The following is an 18,250-nucleotide window of genomic DNA, read 5'->3' as shown; positions in this document are numbered from 1 at the left end:
GGACAGGCAGGTAGCTTGGTGGGGGCCACGTAATTCCAGCCACCTTAAGCCAGTGGTAACGTCTCCTCTTTGTTCTACCTTTGCCTTTTTGCCTTTTTTTGGCTTTCTGCCCCCTGGTCTGCTGTCTTCCAGCTCACCCACCCTTAACCATAATTCAGACTCAGCTGAACCATCCAGACATCCTGAGTGAGTGTGTGTGTGAGATAATGTCAAACCCAGCTGGTAACACCTTCCTCTGGCCACGTCTGCTGTTGCCTTTGGAATGAGTGAGCTAGTACACAAGGCTCATGTCCTTCTATGGGGAATTCTAGAGAATGCCTGTCCCAGTCTCAGTCACGAGGCTTCACTGCTGCTAGGCTGGCTGGAGTATCCTCACAGGTCAGAGAACAAATGTAGGAGTGTTTCCTCTACCGTCCGCAAATAAGTCACCTATAAGCACTTAGAGCAAGAGTAGATACTCCTACCCTGGCACCTGTTACAGTGCTAGAAGCCCAGCATCTTCTACCATCCAGTCTAGTGCGTGGGGTCAAATACATTGACTGACTGAGTACAGGAAACTCTGCCCTCACGACTGCCTTGAAAAAGATGAGCCCCGGGCTGTCAGTAGCCATCAGTTCAATAAGCCAAGCATTGTCCACGTTGACTATTCAATCAAGAGAGGAGATGAATAGTTTCCTGTTTTAGATGGCTAAGGAGGCAGTATGAGCTCATAAACCAAACACCAATTTTCAGAGACATCTGTTCCTGATCTCCAGAATAAACACAGTGTCCAATGGCTTAGGCTGGTGGGAGCCTACATTAACCCCACTAGCTCTCTTACAGGGAGGATGGGCCCTCTAGGGGATCCAGCCTCTCCAACAAGCAGATTAGGACAAAAGGCTGCCCCAAAGACCTACTTCCAAGGAAAATGTAGAGAAAAGTTTACATAAAATAAGCCTCCACTTGAATGGACAACTTCCTGCCATCTCTCTGAGGCATACTGATGGCCACGTCCCTGGTGGGGCAGTTGTATTTCATGAAAAGAACTGGCTGGTGACTGAGCTGGAGGCGTTTGTGAAAGAGCAAGGAGAGGGCGTGGGCTCACCTCCCCCCAAAACTGCCACAGTCCCCACAGGCCGAAGGGAAGCTCAAGGGGGAGTTCACTAGGTAAATAGATTCTTGGAAGCACATCTGGATGCAGCTGGAAGAGTTAAATATTTAGATTGGTGGTCTTCCCTGGACTCCTGAGAACACAAACGTCCACACCACAGGGCTGAGTTGTGTGCAAATGTTGGGGCTTTGCATTTTTTTTTTTATTAACATTTTCCTCTCACGTGGTTTACATCAATTTATAATCTACGTAAGTTGAAACAGAACATAGACCAAAGAAAAATATATCCTTACCAACTTATTAAAGTCAAATATTAATGAAGTGTCCCATCCTACCTGTATCAGCAAACACCGGCAGCCCACAGCTGTTGCCAGCAAGGACTGGCGTGCAGGATTCCTGTAGCCTGTCTGATGGGCCTCTGTTGGCACAGCCTGCCCTGCTGGGCACAGTGGCTGGGGCTTCTGGGCTGCACAGTCCCTGTCTCGTAGGAGAACCCATGGGCTATTTCCTTGGTGCAGCTCAGTCCAGGTCTGGTACCCGACCCTCCCCACTCTTGGGGGTGGAATTTATAAATATTCTGAGCCTTTTGCATTTCTCAGCCCTTCCGGCCTTCCTCCCATTCTCATTGCCTAACTGAGGTTGGGGGGCTGCGGTAGCTACCTGATGCTGAGAAGCAAACCTCCCTTGTTTTGGGGAGGTGGGAGGCACCCATTTGGGGCTGTAAATAGCTCTAGCTGGGCCCCCAGTTCATTCCAGTCAATGGCTGTGGAAGCAAGAGCCTTCCATGCCACATACTAGCTCCTGAGTGCCGAGCAGACTCCAGGGATGATCAGACACTGGGGATCTTTAGACTCAAGCGGCCTTCTTTCTCTCCCCCGTCTCAGGGAGCAGGGCTCCTCGCTAAGCTGCTAGCAGGCAGCTAGGGGGTCAGTATTTCCCTCCTCTTAGGCATCTCTTTCCTCCGATGTGCACAGAATGTGTACCGTTCTGCCCATGATTGGGCAACAGGTGTAAACAAGATGAGAAAGGGCCCTTCCTCTCACTGAGCAAGTGCTACGGCTTTAGGGCCCTAAACCCTTCTTTAAAACAGCCCTGAGCTCAAGCTAGGGGAGCTCTTCTCTCCAATCCTGAGGGCCTAGAATCTAGTCTCCGCCACATAGGAGAGCCAGGGAGCTGTGTACTGCAGCTCCAATCTCTGCAGCCCGGGAGTGCCTGCCCTCCCAGGCTAACTGCCAGAGGCCGGCGGCCGCTGCTCAGGTGGGAAGAAATTGCACTTTGGGGGTACTTCTCACTCCTTTCCAGTGCTGAGCAGCGGGCCTCGGCGTTGGGATCGGAACCTGCTGATCCCCTACTCTGGAGCAGAGCGTCCACACGAGGGTCCCCTGCAAAACCCAGTCCCAAGAGAGGCAGGTGCCTGTGTCTCCTCATTCTTCCCCAGCTCCTGGAGTTTCCCCGAGTTCACCCGCAAGGCTGCATCTAGAAGCCGGGGGTGGAAGGCAGCACCATGACGGCTGGCTAGCTGGACCGTGCCTGCCTTTCCCAGGGCCTGGAGCACACGTGGCCGTGGGGGCTGCCCCTGGCAGTGCTTGGCTGTGGAGAAAGTGTAAACCCTAAGGCAAAGGTGCCACGAGGTACGGGAGGCACCGGGAAGGTCTAGCCCTCCTGGACAGAACCTGCCTGTTTCCGGACACCTGCTTCAGCCATAGTAGCTGCCCTCCCAGAAGCCCAGCTCCACGAGAAAAGCCACCACAACTGCTTGCTGCCGAGAGCCTCTTTCCCCCCAGCCCAGGACACCCAGCGCTCCCTGGCGCTCCTCTCAACGTCCCACCTGTCCTTTTTCCTCGGCGGCCTGACCCTCCCACCTCCCCCAATTCTTTCCTGACCCTCTGGCTACCTTGATAGCAGGTCACTTGTGAGTCTTTATACTCAAAGGAAATAGAACACCAACGGAAAAGGAACTGAAAAGCAGAAGAAACAGTCAAAGATGCCTCACTGGTACTGGAGACAGAACAGATAAACCCAGAAATGGAGATTCTCAGGTGGAAAAATCCCAGAAATCCGCTCTCCAGCCTGTGCTAAGCTGAGGATTAGTGTGAGTCCGTCTCGTTGTCCAACATTTGCACAGGCGGCAAGGCAAGCAGGTGCGCTTCCGCAGGCAGAGGGCAAGGAGAGGCCGGGGGCGGCAGGCAGCGGCATGGCACGGGCCACCACTGCCACCGCCGCCCAGGGCCTCCTCAGAGCTTTCGAGGCGCTGGATCAAAAACCAAGGCTGCACATGCATGCAGGCAGGCTGGGAGGGAGGAGAGGGCGGAGGAAGACCGAGGGGAGGCTGCCAGGATGACTGCGATCTGGGAGCAGGGCCAAGAGAGGAGAAGCTGGCAGCAGTCACAGAGCGCAAAATAAAAGCCCTTGGACTGGACTCAGGAGGAAAGAAAGTGTTGGAGGAAATGAAAGAACAAAGCAGGCTGTCTGTGTGCCCACACCGGGTCGGTCACTACCTTTCCTGCATGACAAGTAGACGTAAAACAATTCCCGAACAGCACGGAGCATTAGACACAACTAGAGGAACAGAGGGCAGAGCCCGGGGTGCGCAGCAAGGCTGGGGCCGGGTCAGCTGGCTTTGTACAAGGTGGCACAAAAGATGCACGTCTTCCAGTTCTTGGAAATCTGTGTCCCTTGGAGTCTGGAGCGCTGGGTTTGGGAGTTCTCTATTGTAGTCCTTCAAGTCTGGGTTGGGTCCCCGGCTGGAGAGGCTGGCTCGGGCCACCCCGCCCAGACGCTCCCACCTCGGGCTACACATCGGTGGAGAAGTACAGTGTGTTCCGCTTCAGTTCTGCGAAGGAAATGGGGGGGTGCTGCAGGTAGTAGAGGAGGACCTGGACCTGCGGGAAGACAAGGGAGACTGAGGCTGGGGTCCTCGCCCTGGAGGCCCTCCTCCGACCCGCTGAGAAGACGTGGTCTCCAGGCTGGGCCCCTGTGGCTCCCCGCTTCCCCTTCCTCAGAAGCCCAGGTGTGACTGCCCATTTGCAGCAGTAGAGGGCGCTGCAGGGCAGAGGGTGGGGAGCCTGGGGCCACTTCCCCAACCTCAGTCATAAACTTCCAACCTGCTCCAGAGCTTGGCTTTGGCTTGGCAGCCCTGCTTCAGACCAGACCCTGCCCTGGGTCTTATAGGGCTCCCAGGGAAGCTTCCTGACCCTGGAAGCGATGCTAGAGCTTCCATGCGTGGGGACAAGGCCCCAGATTTTTCTGATACCCCTAGGCTTGCTTTCTGAGGCCCAGGCACTCCCAGGATTGCAGCCAGCACTTGAGACAGACAACCTCTGGGCCCCTGGTCTAGGTTCCTACTTTTCAGCAGGACTGTCCAGAGCCCTGCCTCCCTGGTGACATCCTACAGACCATCATCCCCGCTGTCAGGAGGGGAGGGGGTTAGGAGTCCTAGCTGTTCTCTCTCCACCCCTCAGGGAGGCTTGTCTCTCCCCTCCAGCAGCCGCAGGCCTGGGCAGCGCGTAGGTACCTGTGCCATGACATCGTGGGACCAGATGTCGGCAGCCGACGTGAGGTGTGCTTTGCTCTCCACTTCTGAGGGTCTCAGTAACGTGGGGCCAAACACAGTAGCCAGGTTGTGAAGGGACATCTTGTTGACGGGCTCCTTCTCAGCAACCCTGGCGGGGAGGGGAGGGGAGGGGAGAAAAAAGTCATTTCTGGCAGCCGTGTGGGGCTCCAGACCCTTGGCTGTTACCACTCCTGGAAGGATTCCCACAGGTGGTCACTAGCCTCCGTCTCCTGAGGGTAGAGACCGCTTGGTAGGGAGGGGACTCAGCCAAGGGACCAAGTTCCGAGCTATGTTCCAGTACGTTCCAATAACAGATTCCCAGCTCCTGGGCCACCCCTTGAACTGATGGTAAACTGTCAGAGCCAGAAGGACCCACTCCAACTCCCTTGCCTTAGAGATACTATCACTGGTTCAAGAACTTTCCCTATAATAATTCATGCTCATCACAAACCCTTGGGTAGGTAATGTTATCATCTCCACCGTACAGATGAAGAAAGCAGAGTACAGAGAGGTTAAGTGACTTGCCCGAGGTTACACAGCTAGCAAGTGGCAGAGCTGGGATCTGAACCCAGGCAGTTTGCCTCCAGAGCCCATGGTCTTCCCCACCCTGTGCGTTCCCCACAATCAGCCCAGCCGTGGAGTGGGGCCCTGAGGAAGAGTCCAAGCAGGCGGGGCTGGGCAGGGGGCAAAGGCCTGAGGCTCTGCCTGCTGCGCTGTGGCAGGAACAACCCTCATCCCAGATGGAGCCCAGGGGCTGTTCTCCCAAGCTTTTCCAGAAGGGTCTGCCTCATGGGGCTCCAGAGCTGCCTCCCTTTGGATCTTCCTCTGCTTCTCTCGCATAATAAGCCAGATGCTCTGTAGATATTTCCCGAGTGACAGCAGGGGCTGCCATCTGTGGCTGGTGTCCAGCAGGCTCAGTACCACCCAACTCATCAGAGAGGCCCTGTGCCCCCGCCGGTCCCAAGCAGTGTTTCTGGGGCTGAGACCCAGCCACCCCGAACAGCGCCCCTCGCCCCACTCCCACTACACCGTCACTCCACCCTCCAGGCCGGAGCCATGGATGCGCCTGCTGACTGCTTTGGAAACAGGCAGAAAAACACTGCCATGCCAGGAGGCAGCTGTGCAGCTGGCCCAGCCCCTCACCACACACACACACACACACACACACACCCACCCCAGCCAGGGCCCAGATGTGGGAACAGAGTGTGCCCGGTTCCCAGGGTGGAAAACCTAATGAATTTTCCTTCCCATCCCTCCTCTGTGTATCCTCCCCGCGGTGCTCGCCAAACTATTTGGGAATCGGTTGGGACTTCGGTCCTGGCCAAACCAGAGGGAAAATGTCTCATAATGGGAAAAACAAGACAGCAGCCCAGGCGTTCCCAGGTCTCTGGCCCTCCAGAGCCTGGCCTGGCCTGGTGGCCGAGCCGCCACTGGGAGCCCGGGCCTGAGGGCTCACGGCCCCTCACCGGGGGCTCCCTGGTCCCGGGTGGCAAGTGGACTTAAAGGACGCCTGGGGACTTTTCCTCCCCACTCACACCTGGGATCGGTCCTGGACTCAAAAGTGAGTGACAAAAAAAAAAAAAAAAAAAGTTAGTGACAAGGTCACCGTCAGGGCTAGCTTCCAGTATGAACTTTGCTGCAGGCGTAACTTGAGCAGCTGTTGGTTTGACCTGACTGTGGAGGGGGCAGAGGAGAAGGTCGGAAGGGCTGTAGTTTAGGATCTGGGAGATGTGGCTTCTAAGGGCAGAGCTGCTGCTAACCCCAGGCAAGTCCCTGCTGGGCTGGGGACTCAGATTCCCCATCTGTTCGATGAGCTGTGGGTCAAGACCAGCGGGCTTCAGATTTTTTTGACTGTGACCCACAAACGCACACACACACGTTTGACCCGATCGTCCAGCACATGCAACGTGCGTAACTGAACAGAACAATAGGCACACTTGCTGCTCGCAGCGCACCCCGAGGCTGTCTCTCCTACTCCGTTTAAAAAATGCTAAGTGGACCGAATGACCTACTGACTGTAAAATCCACCTACAGTCCTTGGCTCTAGCCCTGCCTTTCTAAGCATTCTGTGGCCAGTAATTGAGGTTGCCATTAGGACCCAAGTATTTCTCAAAAGAGAAGAATGTGAACACGAGAATTTGAAGAGCAAACTCTCACCCTGCTATGGTGTCCCAGCAGACACCAGCAGACACCAGCACCCACTTGGAGGCACGGAGGATGTGGGTTCCCCAGCGGATGTGTCCTCCCCCCAGCTGAAGCCTGCCCTGGCTCCCTGCCCCCTCCCCTGGACTGGGCCCCTCCCCATTACCTTTTCAAGTGTTCCAGCAGGAAGAGGAAGGTGATGAGGTTGGGGTCTGGCAGGGAGCGGAGCAGGTGCATCATGCAGTTTTCCTTGGCAGCAGGGTCTGACAGGGCTGTGGGGAGAGAAGGCGCTGGGGCGGGGCTTGGCTCGGGGCGGGGAGGCCTTAGCCAGTGCCCTGTGGTCAGGAGGCTGCGGGACGCTGCGGGAAAGCCCAGGCTGCAGGGGGTCAGGGGAGCAGACCCTGCAGGGAAGGGCCTGGTATTTCCCCAACGGTGGGCTACTGGAGGTTCCTACAGGAGGCCCCACCACAACCTGTAACTCAGCCAGGAGGCAGGCTGGTGGGCAGCAGACACTGTTCTTCCCCTCCCTGCAGAGGCCTTTGGGGCTGGAGCCATTCCCCATACCTGGACTGTAAGGCTGAGTTTAAGACAGTGATGTCATGGCATGAATGTTCTCTCTCTCTTTTTTTGGCCGCACCACGCGGCTTATGGAATCTTAGTTCCCTGAGCAGGGATTGAAACCAGGCCCTCTGCAGTGAGAGCATGGAGTCCTAACCACTGGACCACCAGGGAATTCCCTGAATGTTCTTTTTCAAGCACCTCCGCTGCCGGAGCCCAGCAGTGAGCTGCCTTCCATGGGCTCCTCATTCCTGTGATCCAACCCAGGAGAAGACAAGGCAGGAGGGATGCGCCCAGGCCAGGATTTGGCCCAGGTGGGTAGAGGCCGGAGCCCTGCCAGCCAGGGCTCCCAGCTTCCTCCCCACCCTGGGCATAGGTCAGAGATGAGACAGTGCTCCTTTTGGAAGGCTCGGTACAGGCCATGTCAAGTGTATGCCAGCTCACTTCTTCTTGGCCCCAGGGCACCAGCCCCTGACCACCCACCTCAGGGCAGATTTCCCTGGATGCCTGGGTTTCTAGGCAAGGAGGTCAGTGTCCAAAGAGGAAGCACAGAGGGCAGCCCAGAGGGACGAGACGGGAAAGGGGCAGGGGAGAGAGTGTCCAGCCTCCAGATGAGGCCCCAGCAGGCCACACCTTGCCCTCCAGGCCACTCAGCCACACGGCCCCATGCACTGGGCAGATCAACAAGCAAGGGAAGCCACAGATCTCCTCTCTCACTCTTTACTGGTCAGGGAGGCCTGGCTCAGCCCAGCCCTCAGGCCCCCACTGGAGGCTCACCGATGCCCTCCATGAAGGCTGGGTAAAGTCGGTCTGTGAGGAGGGGCTCGGGCAGCTCCCGGAAGTATAGCTTGAGGGTGCCAGCGATGGCGTTGATGTCCATGTCACTCAGCATCAGCAGGATGTCCTTGTTATCTGTAGGGGAGACGGGAGGTCAGGGGCTGTGCTGGCTGAGCCACCTCCGTCCCCCACGCAGCCCTCAGCTGGGCAAGTAGCCCTGTTCCGTCCCTATATCCATCCTGAGACAGCCTGCCCGGGACACCCCCCCACTCTGTCTCCGGTCTGGTCTCCCCAGGAATGGCAGGATGTAGGTAGTGCCCACAGGTGGCCTGTGACTCAGCTCCGTGGGGGGAGGGGAGCATAGATCATCATCCAGAGTCCTGGAGCCACACTCACACCACGTGTCACATGCCCTCCTTCCAAATGGAATCTCCCCACTGCTAAGCCCCTCTCTGGAAGGCGCTGCACATTTTTTATACCTAAAATCATGTTCCGACAAAGCCTCAGCTTCCAGGTGGCACAGAGGAGCCGTATGCCAGCACGTCCCCAGCTCCCCACCCCAGGCTCCCCGAACACGTCTGCCGGGCAGCTGCCCACACCCACCGGGCCCCCTCTCAGCTCCCACGGAATCAGCACTGCCCGGCCAGTTCAGGTGTCCTGACTACTGGGTGTGCTGTTGCTGCAGCCTGAATGGCGAGATAGGGGAAAGAACCAGAAAGGTCAGGCGCCACCACCGAGGAGCCTACAGTCAAAGCGAGAGGCAGCAGTGCCCCTCCCAGAGGGCACTGGGGGCCCGGGAGAAGGCGGGGGTGCCTGTGCCAGCCAACCCAGGCTCAAAGCCCTTTAGTTTCCCTGCAGCCCACCGGGCACCAGGGAGCCAGCAAGAAAGCCAGGAACACAGACTCTGGAACCCGAAAGATCTGAGTTTAAATCAGGCTCAGGGCTTCCCTGGTGGCGCAGTGGTTGAGAATCTGCCTGCCAATGCAGGGGACACGGGTTCGAGCCCTGGTCTGGGAAGATCCCACATGCCACGGAGCAACTGGGCCCGTGAGCCACAATTACTGAGCCTGCGCGTCTGGAGCCTGTGCTCCGCAACAAGAGAGGCCGCGATGGTGAGAGGCCCGCACACCGCGATGAAGAGTGGTCCCCACTTGCCGCAACTAGAGAAAGCCCTCGCACAGAAACGAAGACTCAACACAGTCATAAATAAATAAATAAATAAATAAATAAATAGATAGATAGATAGATAGATAGATAGATAGATAGATAGATAAATAAATAAATAAATAAACGAACGAACGAACGAACGAAAAAAAAAAAAATCAGGCTCAAAGCCTATATACTGAGTAATCCTGGGCACGTGACTTGGCCTCTCTGAGGCTCAGTTTCCTAATCTGTAGCAATGGACAAGAGACTGGAGGGCAGGGGGTCACCCCATGCCGTGCTGCGCTGTAGTTCACAGACCGAGGCTCCTCTGCCATTGGCTCGTCCAGGCCTCTCCGTGGAAAAGTCTCCCGCTTCCGCTGCGCTCTCCTCCCAGCCCCACGAGCCTGCCTCTCCTCCCAGCCCCACAAGCCTGCCGGAGCGCCCCGTCCCCGCTGCTGCCCAGCTGGGCCTCCCCGACTCACTGGCATCAAAGACGGCCTTCAGCGCCTGGATGTCTGTGGCCACCCCTGATATCCGGTAGATGCCAACCTCCTCGATGCCCCTCTTCTCCACCTCCTCCACACACTGCCGGACGATGTAGGGCACCTTGGAGCGCTCCCGCCTGGTGGGGAGGGGATGTGAGGGGAGGGAGGATGGAGGGAGGCCCCCCAGTGAGAGCGGTATGTACCCCTTCTCTTCAAACCTTGGCCTTGGAGAGCTCTGGCTTCTGGGATCAGGAGGTGGGGGGCAAGGAGAGGGCTGAGAAAGAGGCCACGCCACCCCACCCCAACAGCCTGCCCTGCACGCTGAGGGACAGCAGGGGACAAAGGTGGGAGGGAGGAAGTTTTAGGAGATCAACCCAAAGACTAAAGGAAGAGTGTTCCTCAGAACAGAGGGCTCAGATTCAAATGCTGTGGGGGCACCCAGCAGGTCACCTACAGAGGGGGGTGGGCCAGGTCCTGGAGACAAGGGGAGGGCGGGGGGCTGAAGGGTGCCCTCTCCCAAGGAGCAGCCACTCCTGGGATTCCAGCCTGCCACCGTCACACCAAGACTCGGGCCTACAGTTGTCACATCTTCCCACCTATTACAAGAAGCTGACGATCTGGGATCTTCATGTGCAGTCTCCCAATGCTTAAGTGCTGGCTCATTTATTTCTAAAGCATCGTGTGAGGCAGAGAACACACCTCTGCAGGCCACTTTTGCCCTCCAAACTGGCCGTTGTGACTGTTGAACTGGAAAGTGACTGTTGAGGGGCCAGACGAGGGCGGGGCACCTGAAGGGCAGGGCTGGCAGGGACCCCGGGCGCAGCACCTACTTGGTCACCACGCTGATCTTCACACCGAAGACGCCGGTCTGCTTTTTGGACGGGGTCCTCTTCAGGCTCATGTCTCGGCTGGTGAATTTCATGGAGAATTCCACTTTGATCTGGTTGGGGGCAAGGCAGGCACAATCCCCCAGGGCGTGAGTGCCCGAGGAGTGCCCCCCAGGACTGCAAACAAGGGCTACCTCTCCCACCCAGGGCTCCCTGAAACACCTACAGGGTGGGAGCGGGAGGGGTGCAGGCAGAGGAGAGGGGGGAGGGGCTGGGCTAAGGAGGCGGGGGTCCGACAGCCCCCACAGGGCCCCAGCAGAGGCCAGGCTGCCCACCCACTGTGCAGACACTTCCTATCTCTCTGGGCTCACCCCATTCATCTCAATCACATCTGTGTGCCAGTTCTTCGTTTCTACAGTTTGTGGATCCAGCTGCAGAGAAAGAAGAAAGAGGACGTGAGAGAGAGAGATGACAGCTGAGACCAAGCCAGAGCTCTCCCTGCTGCTCAGCCACGGCTCAGAAGTTGGCTAAAAGGTCAGGAAGATGGAACTGGGGGCTGATGCTTATCTTGACATCAGTCCTTCAGGGGGCTCCAGCCCCCAGGCCCCTCCTGCCCTGGCTAGTGCAAGACTGCCCCCACTCTGGGAAGGAGGTGGGGTGCGCTCTTAGGCACATTCACCCATCACCTCTCATTCACTCCTTACCCCACCCTGTGAGATGGGTATTATCACCCCATTTCACAGATGCAGAAACTGAGGCTCACAAACCGTCAGCAACTTGCTCAACATCCTGAACTGGAGTTGACAGCAGGGGATGTAGCCCGTGTGCCTGGAGGTGGTGAACGGGAGGCGGTGCCACATAGAGGTGAAGAGCCCTGGGTCTGAATCACAGCTCTGCCACTGCCCACTGTGTGACCTTGGAAAGTTTTCACCTTGCTAAACCTCATTTGTTTCATCTGTTCACTGCAGCCAGTAAAGAACCTGCCTTGCTGGACTGTCGTGAAGACTCAGTAAGATAACGGGTAAATGGTTGGTCTCCCAGAAAGCAAACACTCTGTAGAGGAGGCCCCCAAACTGGGCAGGAGCCCCAGGGAGGTGCAGATGGCAGGGGAAGCACAGAGACATCCCTCACAGGTGACCAAACGGGACGCCGTTTCTCTGGCTCAGTGGCCTTCAAACTGTTTTTCCTTGTGCATCCATAAAGTAATTTGGAAAAACAATGCACACCCTGGCACATTTTTAAGTCAACATCTGAATATTTCCAGAGCAAGTTTAAATAGCTGCAAAGAATATAATTTCCAGAATAATGTAAATATTTACATCTTAAAATAAAACTGTTACATCATTCTTTTAAATGTATTCAGTGGAATCCAAATTCCATAGTGATTTGATATCCACCATCATCCATTTAAAAAAACACATAAACAAGTTCTTCTTTCCCTTGTAGAAACCCTGCAACGTTCCTTTTTCTCCTTGATTTTGTGTTTCTAGTCTATTTCTCCCAAAGAAATATGCCCTAGTTTGCATTTTTCTTTTTTAAAGTCTTTTATTCCTCACCCTATTATTTTGCTTCAACAAAAATATCTGTATAAATGGAAATGAAAGATTTCCTGAGACCACTAGGCTCCAAATGTTTGAAACATATTCTCAATTGGTTATTACAATGATTAGCAATACATAATTAAAAATTTAACCAACACATTACAAATTTTAATAAATACTCAGCAGCAAAGTACCATTTTGGTGGAATTACATCGCTTAAAGAGATGGGTAGAGCATTTTTTCTGTTTTAGTTCATGTATGTACACGAATATTTGCTAGGGTGAAATGGGGTTTTAGCATCAATACTGTTTTTTTAATTTTTATTTTATTTTTTTAATTAAGGTTTTATTCTAATGAGAGTCCACCGAGATTTTTACCCAGGGAGTGACATGATTTAATTAGCATTTAGCACTGCTTAAAGAGCTTGTTTTTTTTTTTTTTTTTCTTTTTCCCTGGCCGCACAGTGCGGCTTGTGGGATTTTATTTCCCCGACCAGGGATAGAACCCATGCCCCCTGCAGAGGAAGTGTGGAGTCTTAACCACTGGACCGCCAGGGAAGTCCCTTGGTTTGGTCTTTAAAGATGTAAAGGATGAAACATCTTGTTCACATAAAGTAGATGGGGCTGAAAATAGTTTTATCATTGCAATGTTTGCAATTCTTTAACCTCTTTCCTCGGTATTTGCCTTGAATTGCATAGATACCTATTATCACTATTTATTTTAAATGATCTCAGCTGACCATTTCCATCACTTTTGTGGAAAGAAAGAACTGGAAACCAAGTGACTTGCGAAAGGGTCGGAAACCCAGCTTTTAGAGTCTTTTACTTTCTCAACTCCTACATCAGCACCTCAAGTGGCCCCTCTGTTGCCACCCAGGAGGCCTGGGAGCCCTGAGCCGAGTCCCCAGGAAGCCTCGGGCTCCCCTGCAGAGCGAGGTGGTGGTGCAAGGCCCTTCTCTGGCGGGTCGCTGTTTGGCAATAGCACTGTTGGGAACTGAGGACCTGCAAGCTGACTGCTTTCAAACTCTCCTGCCCTCGTACCCCTGGACCGTCTCTGCACCCCCAGGGCATGTGCGCCATGGTCTGAACACTGCTGCTCTAACAGGCCCCTCGCCACAAAGGAAAGCTGGACCCGAGTCAGTCCAGGGTGGCTGGGCCCCGGGGCTTCTTACAGCTCGAGGTAGGACCCCCGCACCTTCTATCACCCACACACCCGCTGGGGACAGGGGGCACCCAAGCCTCCGACAGGGTCTGGGCCCTGCATCTGGGCCCAGGCCCAGCCTGAAGAACAGGACAGAGGGAGGGTGGCGTGGAGAGGACTGAACACCACCTCAGGCATGCTAGGGAAGCGTGTGGGACCCACAGCCTGGCTGCTGCCCCGGCTCTCTGTTCTACAAGGCTCGGAGCCAAGTCCTACTGGGCCCCTGACACCTTCCTCCCCTAAACTTTTTGTCCCAACCCTCACCGGGCCTGTGGCGCATCCCCTCCCGAATCCTGGGTCTTGGACACAGGGCCTTGGTCTGTCCCCAGCCCTGACCTCGAGCAGTGGCCACCTGGCGCAGAGACATCTCCACTGCTCTTCGTCCCCTGGGGCAGATACTACCCTTGAGACACACATTCTGGAATGACTACCTGCTTCTAATGCAGGTCTCTCCAGGCATCAGCATAAGCCTCAGGCCAATTCTGTGTTCCTGGACCCTAGTGCCCCTCCCCTGGCCTAGCCTCCCATGACCTGGCACCTCCTGGCAGCTGCTGTGGACTGAGCCAGTGGTCCCTCCCTGGGTCCTTGAGTGCTATGTGGACATAGCCCAAGTGGGGAAAGTGCAGGGAATGAGAGTCAGACCGACCTGGGTCCAAATGTTCACTCTTCCACTCAACTGTGTGAATGTGGGTAAGTCACTTAACCTCCTGGAACCTCAATTTCCCTACAGGGGTGTCCATACCTGCCTCAGAGCGTTGCCATGGAAAATAGTAACAGCGACTGACGTGTTGTGGGCATTTCCTATAAGTCTGGCTCTATGACAAACCCCTTACATACAGCATCTCAGTCAATCATCATAACAAGCCCATGAGGTTTAAGCCTTTCTAGCTGCTCCCCTTCTACAGATGAGACCCCAAGGCTTAAAGAGAACGAGGAGTTTGCCCAGTGCTACACGCCTAGGAAGTGAGAGCTGGGGTACAAAATCAAGTATTCCTGACTCGCCTCAGCTAAACCTGCAAGATCCTGCCCAGCCCAGCTAGGTGTACAGCACCTAGCCTGGCGTCCTTGCCTCTTGGCAAGGCAGCTGCTGTGATGATGATTTATGTAGAAAGGAGACATCGGCCCTCCACGGTCTGGCACCACAGGCTGACCTGGGTGCTGGCAGGCCGACTCCAGTACAATTCTTTCATTCCTTCCCTTCCCATCACTTCTATTCCAGCTGCCAAGTAGCAACCCTACGTTTCCCTGGGAGCATCTGAGACAGGGCCTTAGCAAACCCTGATGCTAAGGCCTAATCCCAGCCCTGCTTCTTCCAGAAAGCCTTCCCAGATAACTCCAGGCCTCAGGAACCTTCAGTTCCCCTCTGCCTCCCTGCCACACTAGGACCCCGTCCCCTGCACAGTTTGCTGTTGTTTCAGCCTGTCTGAGGCCAGGTCTGGGTAAGGTGGCACTGTCGTGTTTTACTGTGAGTCCCGCCACCGCCCTATTCCAAATCCCCTCTGCAGGTGCGGGCCCTGCTACCCGCGTCGGGAGGCCTGCCCAGCCCCTCGGTGCCCCCTGCCCAGCCCCTCGGTGCCCCGACAATGAAGCCCTGTCTCCCAGGAGGCCAGCAGCCTCCAGAAACCAAGTCTATTTCAGGATGTCATTTAAATACAGAGAAGGGAGGGTGCAGAGTAGAGGGGGACATGGCACATTTTCCAGAGAAATAATGCTGTCTGAATTGCTGTGGTTATTTATAACCCCTGGGAAATGTGGACTTTGCTATTTCCTGATTAGATTAGCGCTGGGGGTGGAGGAACCAGCTCCCTGGATGTCAGTGGACAGGAACACCTGACCTCTCACCCTCCAGTCCCAGCCGATAGGTGCTGTGCCCCCCCGCCTGGGGACCAGGTACCAGGGGGACACCAGATCACCTGAGGTAGTGACACAGATGGGGCTGCGAAGGGCCAGGCTGGGGAAACCCCCCAAGAGGGGCCCCTCCTTCACCACACAGGTAACAAAAACGCAGTGGGGCTCGCCCCAAGGAGCACAGGCAGGAGACAGAAGCAGGCCATAGAACATCCTGGAGAAAGTTATAAACGAGTGGCTGAACACAGCCTCTGGGAGCAGCTCGATTATGTCCTTTTTGCCTTTGCATTTAGACCTGGTCAGGTCATGGTTGCACATTCAGACCTCTCCTGTGGAGAAGCCGCTGCCCTCTGGGACTGATGTCCCCGAGAGAACCCCCCAGGTCCCCTGCAACAACATCCTGGGCCCCTGCTGGGAATCCTGCATCCCAGGCAAGGAGTCCACAGAGTCTGAGAGAGAATCTGGCAGGTGGCAGGGAGGCTGCCTCACCTTCCTGGGCCTCAGCAGCCTCACGTTTAGGACAGGAAATGGGCTCCCCAGCCTTGCAGGGGGCTGAGAGGCTCTGAGGCCCTGAGCCCAGGGGAGGACGCTCTATGTGCACCCAAACACCCCCCAGGTGGCGGGTGCGGCCTTCGTTTCAGGAATGTCCTCAGGGGTCCCCTCTGAGGGGTCTAAGCCCTTCCTCCCACCTGTTTCTCCCCAGCCTGGGGCAGGAGACCCTAATGTTCTCCTTCTCTCTGGCTCCAAAACTGTTCACACGGCCACTTCCTAGTGCTTGGGATTTCAGAGGCACCGGCGAGTTTGGGGGCCCCCTTCCTGCTCCCCCTAGTAGGTGACAGAGTCCTTCGGACGGTGGGCACGGTCCTCCCACCATCCCACACTCCCTCCACCACGCAGCTCGCCCGCCCGACGGTCTCCTGATGGTTTCTGCTGCTGCCCCTTCCTGCGGGCCCTCACGTGGGCTCCTCAATCCACAAGGAGGGGTCAGTGCGGGATAACCTGTCACAACTGGCAGCTACAGTCCCAGCACAGAACACAGAGCAGCGGCAGAGTTACTTTGGGAGGTAACACGGGGCTTGCGGGTGACAGGGACCCGTGAAAACAGTATTCACCTGGGCTCCCAAGGGCTCCCAAGACCCCACTTTCCCACCCTGTGGCCCCTTGGCGCTGAGCCTCTTCCCTCAAAACCTCACACTGTCATTTCCACAGCACAGGCCCTGAGGAAGCCCACCTCCTTGTGCACGACCCCTGACCTCCTGTCCCTCTTGGGCTCGGCCCCACTCTTTCTTTCGTTGAGCACTGCTCTACCCTCTGCCCTCTGGGCCTGGGGCCTGGCATCCTGGGCCTGTCCTGGGTCGGTGGCATGGACTTCACTTGAAGCCCAGAGTTGTTTTGGGGGCTGATAAAAACTAAGTGCAGTGAACCATAGTATAGCTGAAGTTGTCACCCTCACAGGCGAACAGGACACCGAATAGAAGGCAGAGGTGTGGCTGTGTTTTGGGGACCCGGCCGGAGGCTGAGCGCTGGGCCGTGGAGACCAGGCCCTGAGCCGGGTGTTTTGTCTGACGGGGGTATGTTTCCTGTGGCTCCCAGGTCAGTGGCCACGGTGGCGGCCCCGGCTGGCCTTCTCCTGCCCTCCCCCAAGTGCATGCACATGCTCTGGGCTGGTCCCCTTGGGACACCAAAGCCAGCCTGTCATTGGGGCAGACCACAGGCGTGAGAGGCATGGTAGGGCTGGCAACAGGGGGAACAAACAGGACACTGCCAAGAGCCTGCCTCCCCACCCCCCCGGGAAGGGTACTGGAGGGTTCCGTCAACGTGGCCGCTTGAGAGAAACTCAAGAGAGGCAGGGCGGAGTGGGAGGGGGCGCTGGGGCCTGTATGCTGGCTTCTAGCTCAGCAGCTGGTTTAGGGGAGACCACGGTCAGCCTCAGTAAACTGACCCCATTTTCCCAGAGGCCGGGCCCCCCCCACCATAAGGCCAAGCAAGCTCTGTCCCTCCAGCCCTGGCCCTGCAGGGTCAGGCGCCCTCTCCAGGACAGCCACACGAAAGGCCTGTGCAGACCGTCCTGCCGGGCACCAGGATGAGGCCACTTCGCCTCAGCTTGCCTCCCCTGCCCCCCAGAACTGTGAAGTTCCCTGAGGCCCACATATGGGAAGGGTTTAGCGGCTCTGAATGAGGCGTTTATTGAAGCCAGGTTAGCCCTGTGGAACCCACTGTGACCTGCCCCCCCAGCGCCCTGCATTCCAGGGCTCAGCCTGCTCTGTGCCGCCGCGCGTTTAGCCCTCAGGCCGGCACAGCTGCAGACAGAACTCAGAGAGGGCCCGTCTTGCCCCGAGCCCCGGGGCCCCGTCCTCCTCAGAGCTGGCCTGCCCTCCACGGCCTGCCCTGCCTGGAGACTTCACCCCAGAACCAGGCCTCAAACCAACAGCCAGGAAGCTGTCCCGCCCAGCTCAGGGCCACGAGCTGACACGCACAGGGTCACTCTTGGGAAAGGAACTGGTCAGGGCTAAAGCAACACAGGGGCAGCCCCCAGCAGCCCTGTCCCCAAAGGGAAGGGGCCACCTTAGAGGTCAAAAGTCCCAAGCGAGAGGCTCCCCGAGGTATGACCGCGAAGTCTCGTGCTGCTGCCACGGAAAGAAAGGCCAAGGGCCTTTAGGACTGCCATGGGCTCAGCGGCCTCCCTCCAGACTTAGAGTGGTTTGGTGAGAATTATGAAAGTCCTTCTCTGAAGCTGACTTCATCCTCCCTGCCCAGGCCAGGAACGCTGTCTGGGCACAGAGCCTGCTGGTGAGAATGAGGCTCGGCAAGCCCACCGCCTGTACCCGCTCTGAGGGGCCTCGTGGTGGACTCTTCCCAGGCCCCACGTGCAGGCCCATTTCTGTGCACAGCTTGCGAGGCTGGGTTCTACACCCCCGGAAGCTCCCCATCCAGGGCACGCAGCCTTGACCCCAGTGGGGCCCCATGACCACCCAGACAACCAAGAAACAGCCGCAAACCCGAGTGGGCCCTGGGCCTCCTCCTTGGCAGGGGGGGCATGATGGCTAAAAGCACTTCCTGCACTAAGCCACTGAGTGGGACCT

General features: G+C 56.5%; 1 protein-coding gene across 4 annotated transcripts in view; it reads right to left on the bottom strand.

Annotated features, from left to right (window-relative positions):
* Positions 1 to 1,253: 1,253 nt before the first annotated feature.
* Positions 1,254 to 18,250, bottom strand: part of ABR (ABR activator of RhoGEF and GTPase) — a 178,847-nt gene continuing 161,850 nt past the window's right edge. For all 4 annotated transcript variants that reach the window (XM_068531713.1, XM_068531714.1, XM_068531715.1 and 1 more), the window contains 7 exons: positions 10,950 to 11,009; positions 10,582 to 10,691; positions 9,749 to 9,888; positions 8,121 to 8,255; positions 6,952 to 7,057; positions 4,605 to 4,752; positions 1,254 to 3,972 (listed from right to left, as the gene is read on the bottom strand). In XM_068531713.1, coding sequence (XP_068387814.1) covers positions 3,883 to 3,972; positions 4,605 to 4,752; positions 6,952 to 7,057; positions 8,121 to 8,255; positions 9,749 to 9,888; positions 10,582 to 10,691; positions 10,950 to 11,009 — 789 coding nt within the window. In that variant the 3' untranslated portion in view covers positions 1,254 to 3,882. The remainder of the gene's footprint in view (positions 3,973 to 4,604; positions 4,753 to 6,951; positions 7,058 to 8,120; positions 8,256 to 9,748; positions 9,889 to 10,581; positions 10,692 to 10,949; positions 11,010 to 18,250) is intronic.

The sequence above is a fragment of the Eschrichtius robustus genome, chromosome 20 (assembly GCF_028021215.1).
Source record: "Eschrichtius robustus isolate mEscRob2 chromosome 20, mEscRob2.pri, whole genome shotgun sequence".
In the NCBI taxonomy this organism is placed as follows: domain Eukaryota; kingdom Metazoa; phylum Chordata; class Mammalia; order Artiodactyla; family Eschrichtiidae; genus Eschrichtius; species Eschrichtius robustus.
This window is presented reverse-complemented; position numbering and strand designations above follow the sequence as displayed.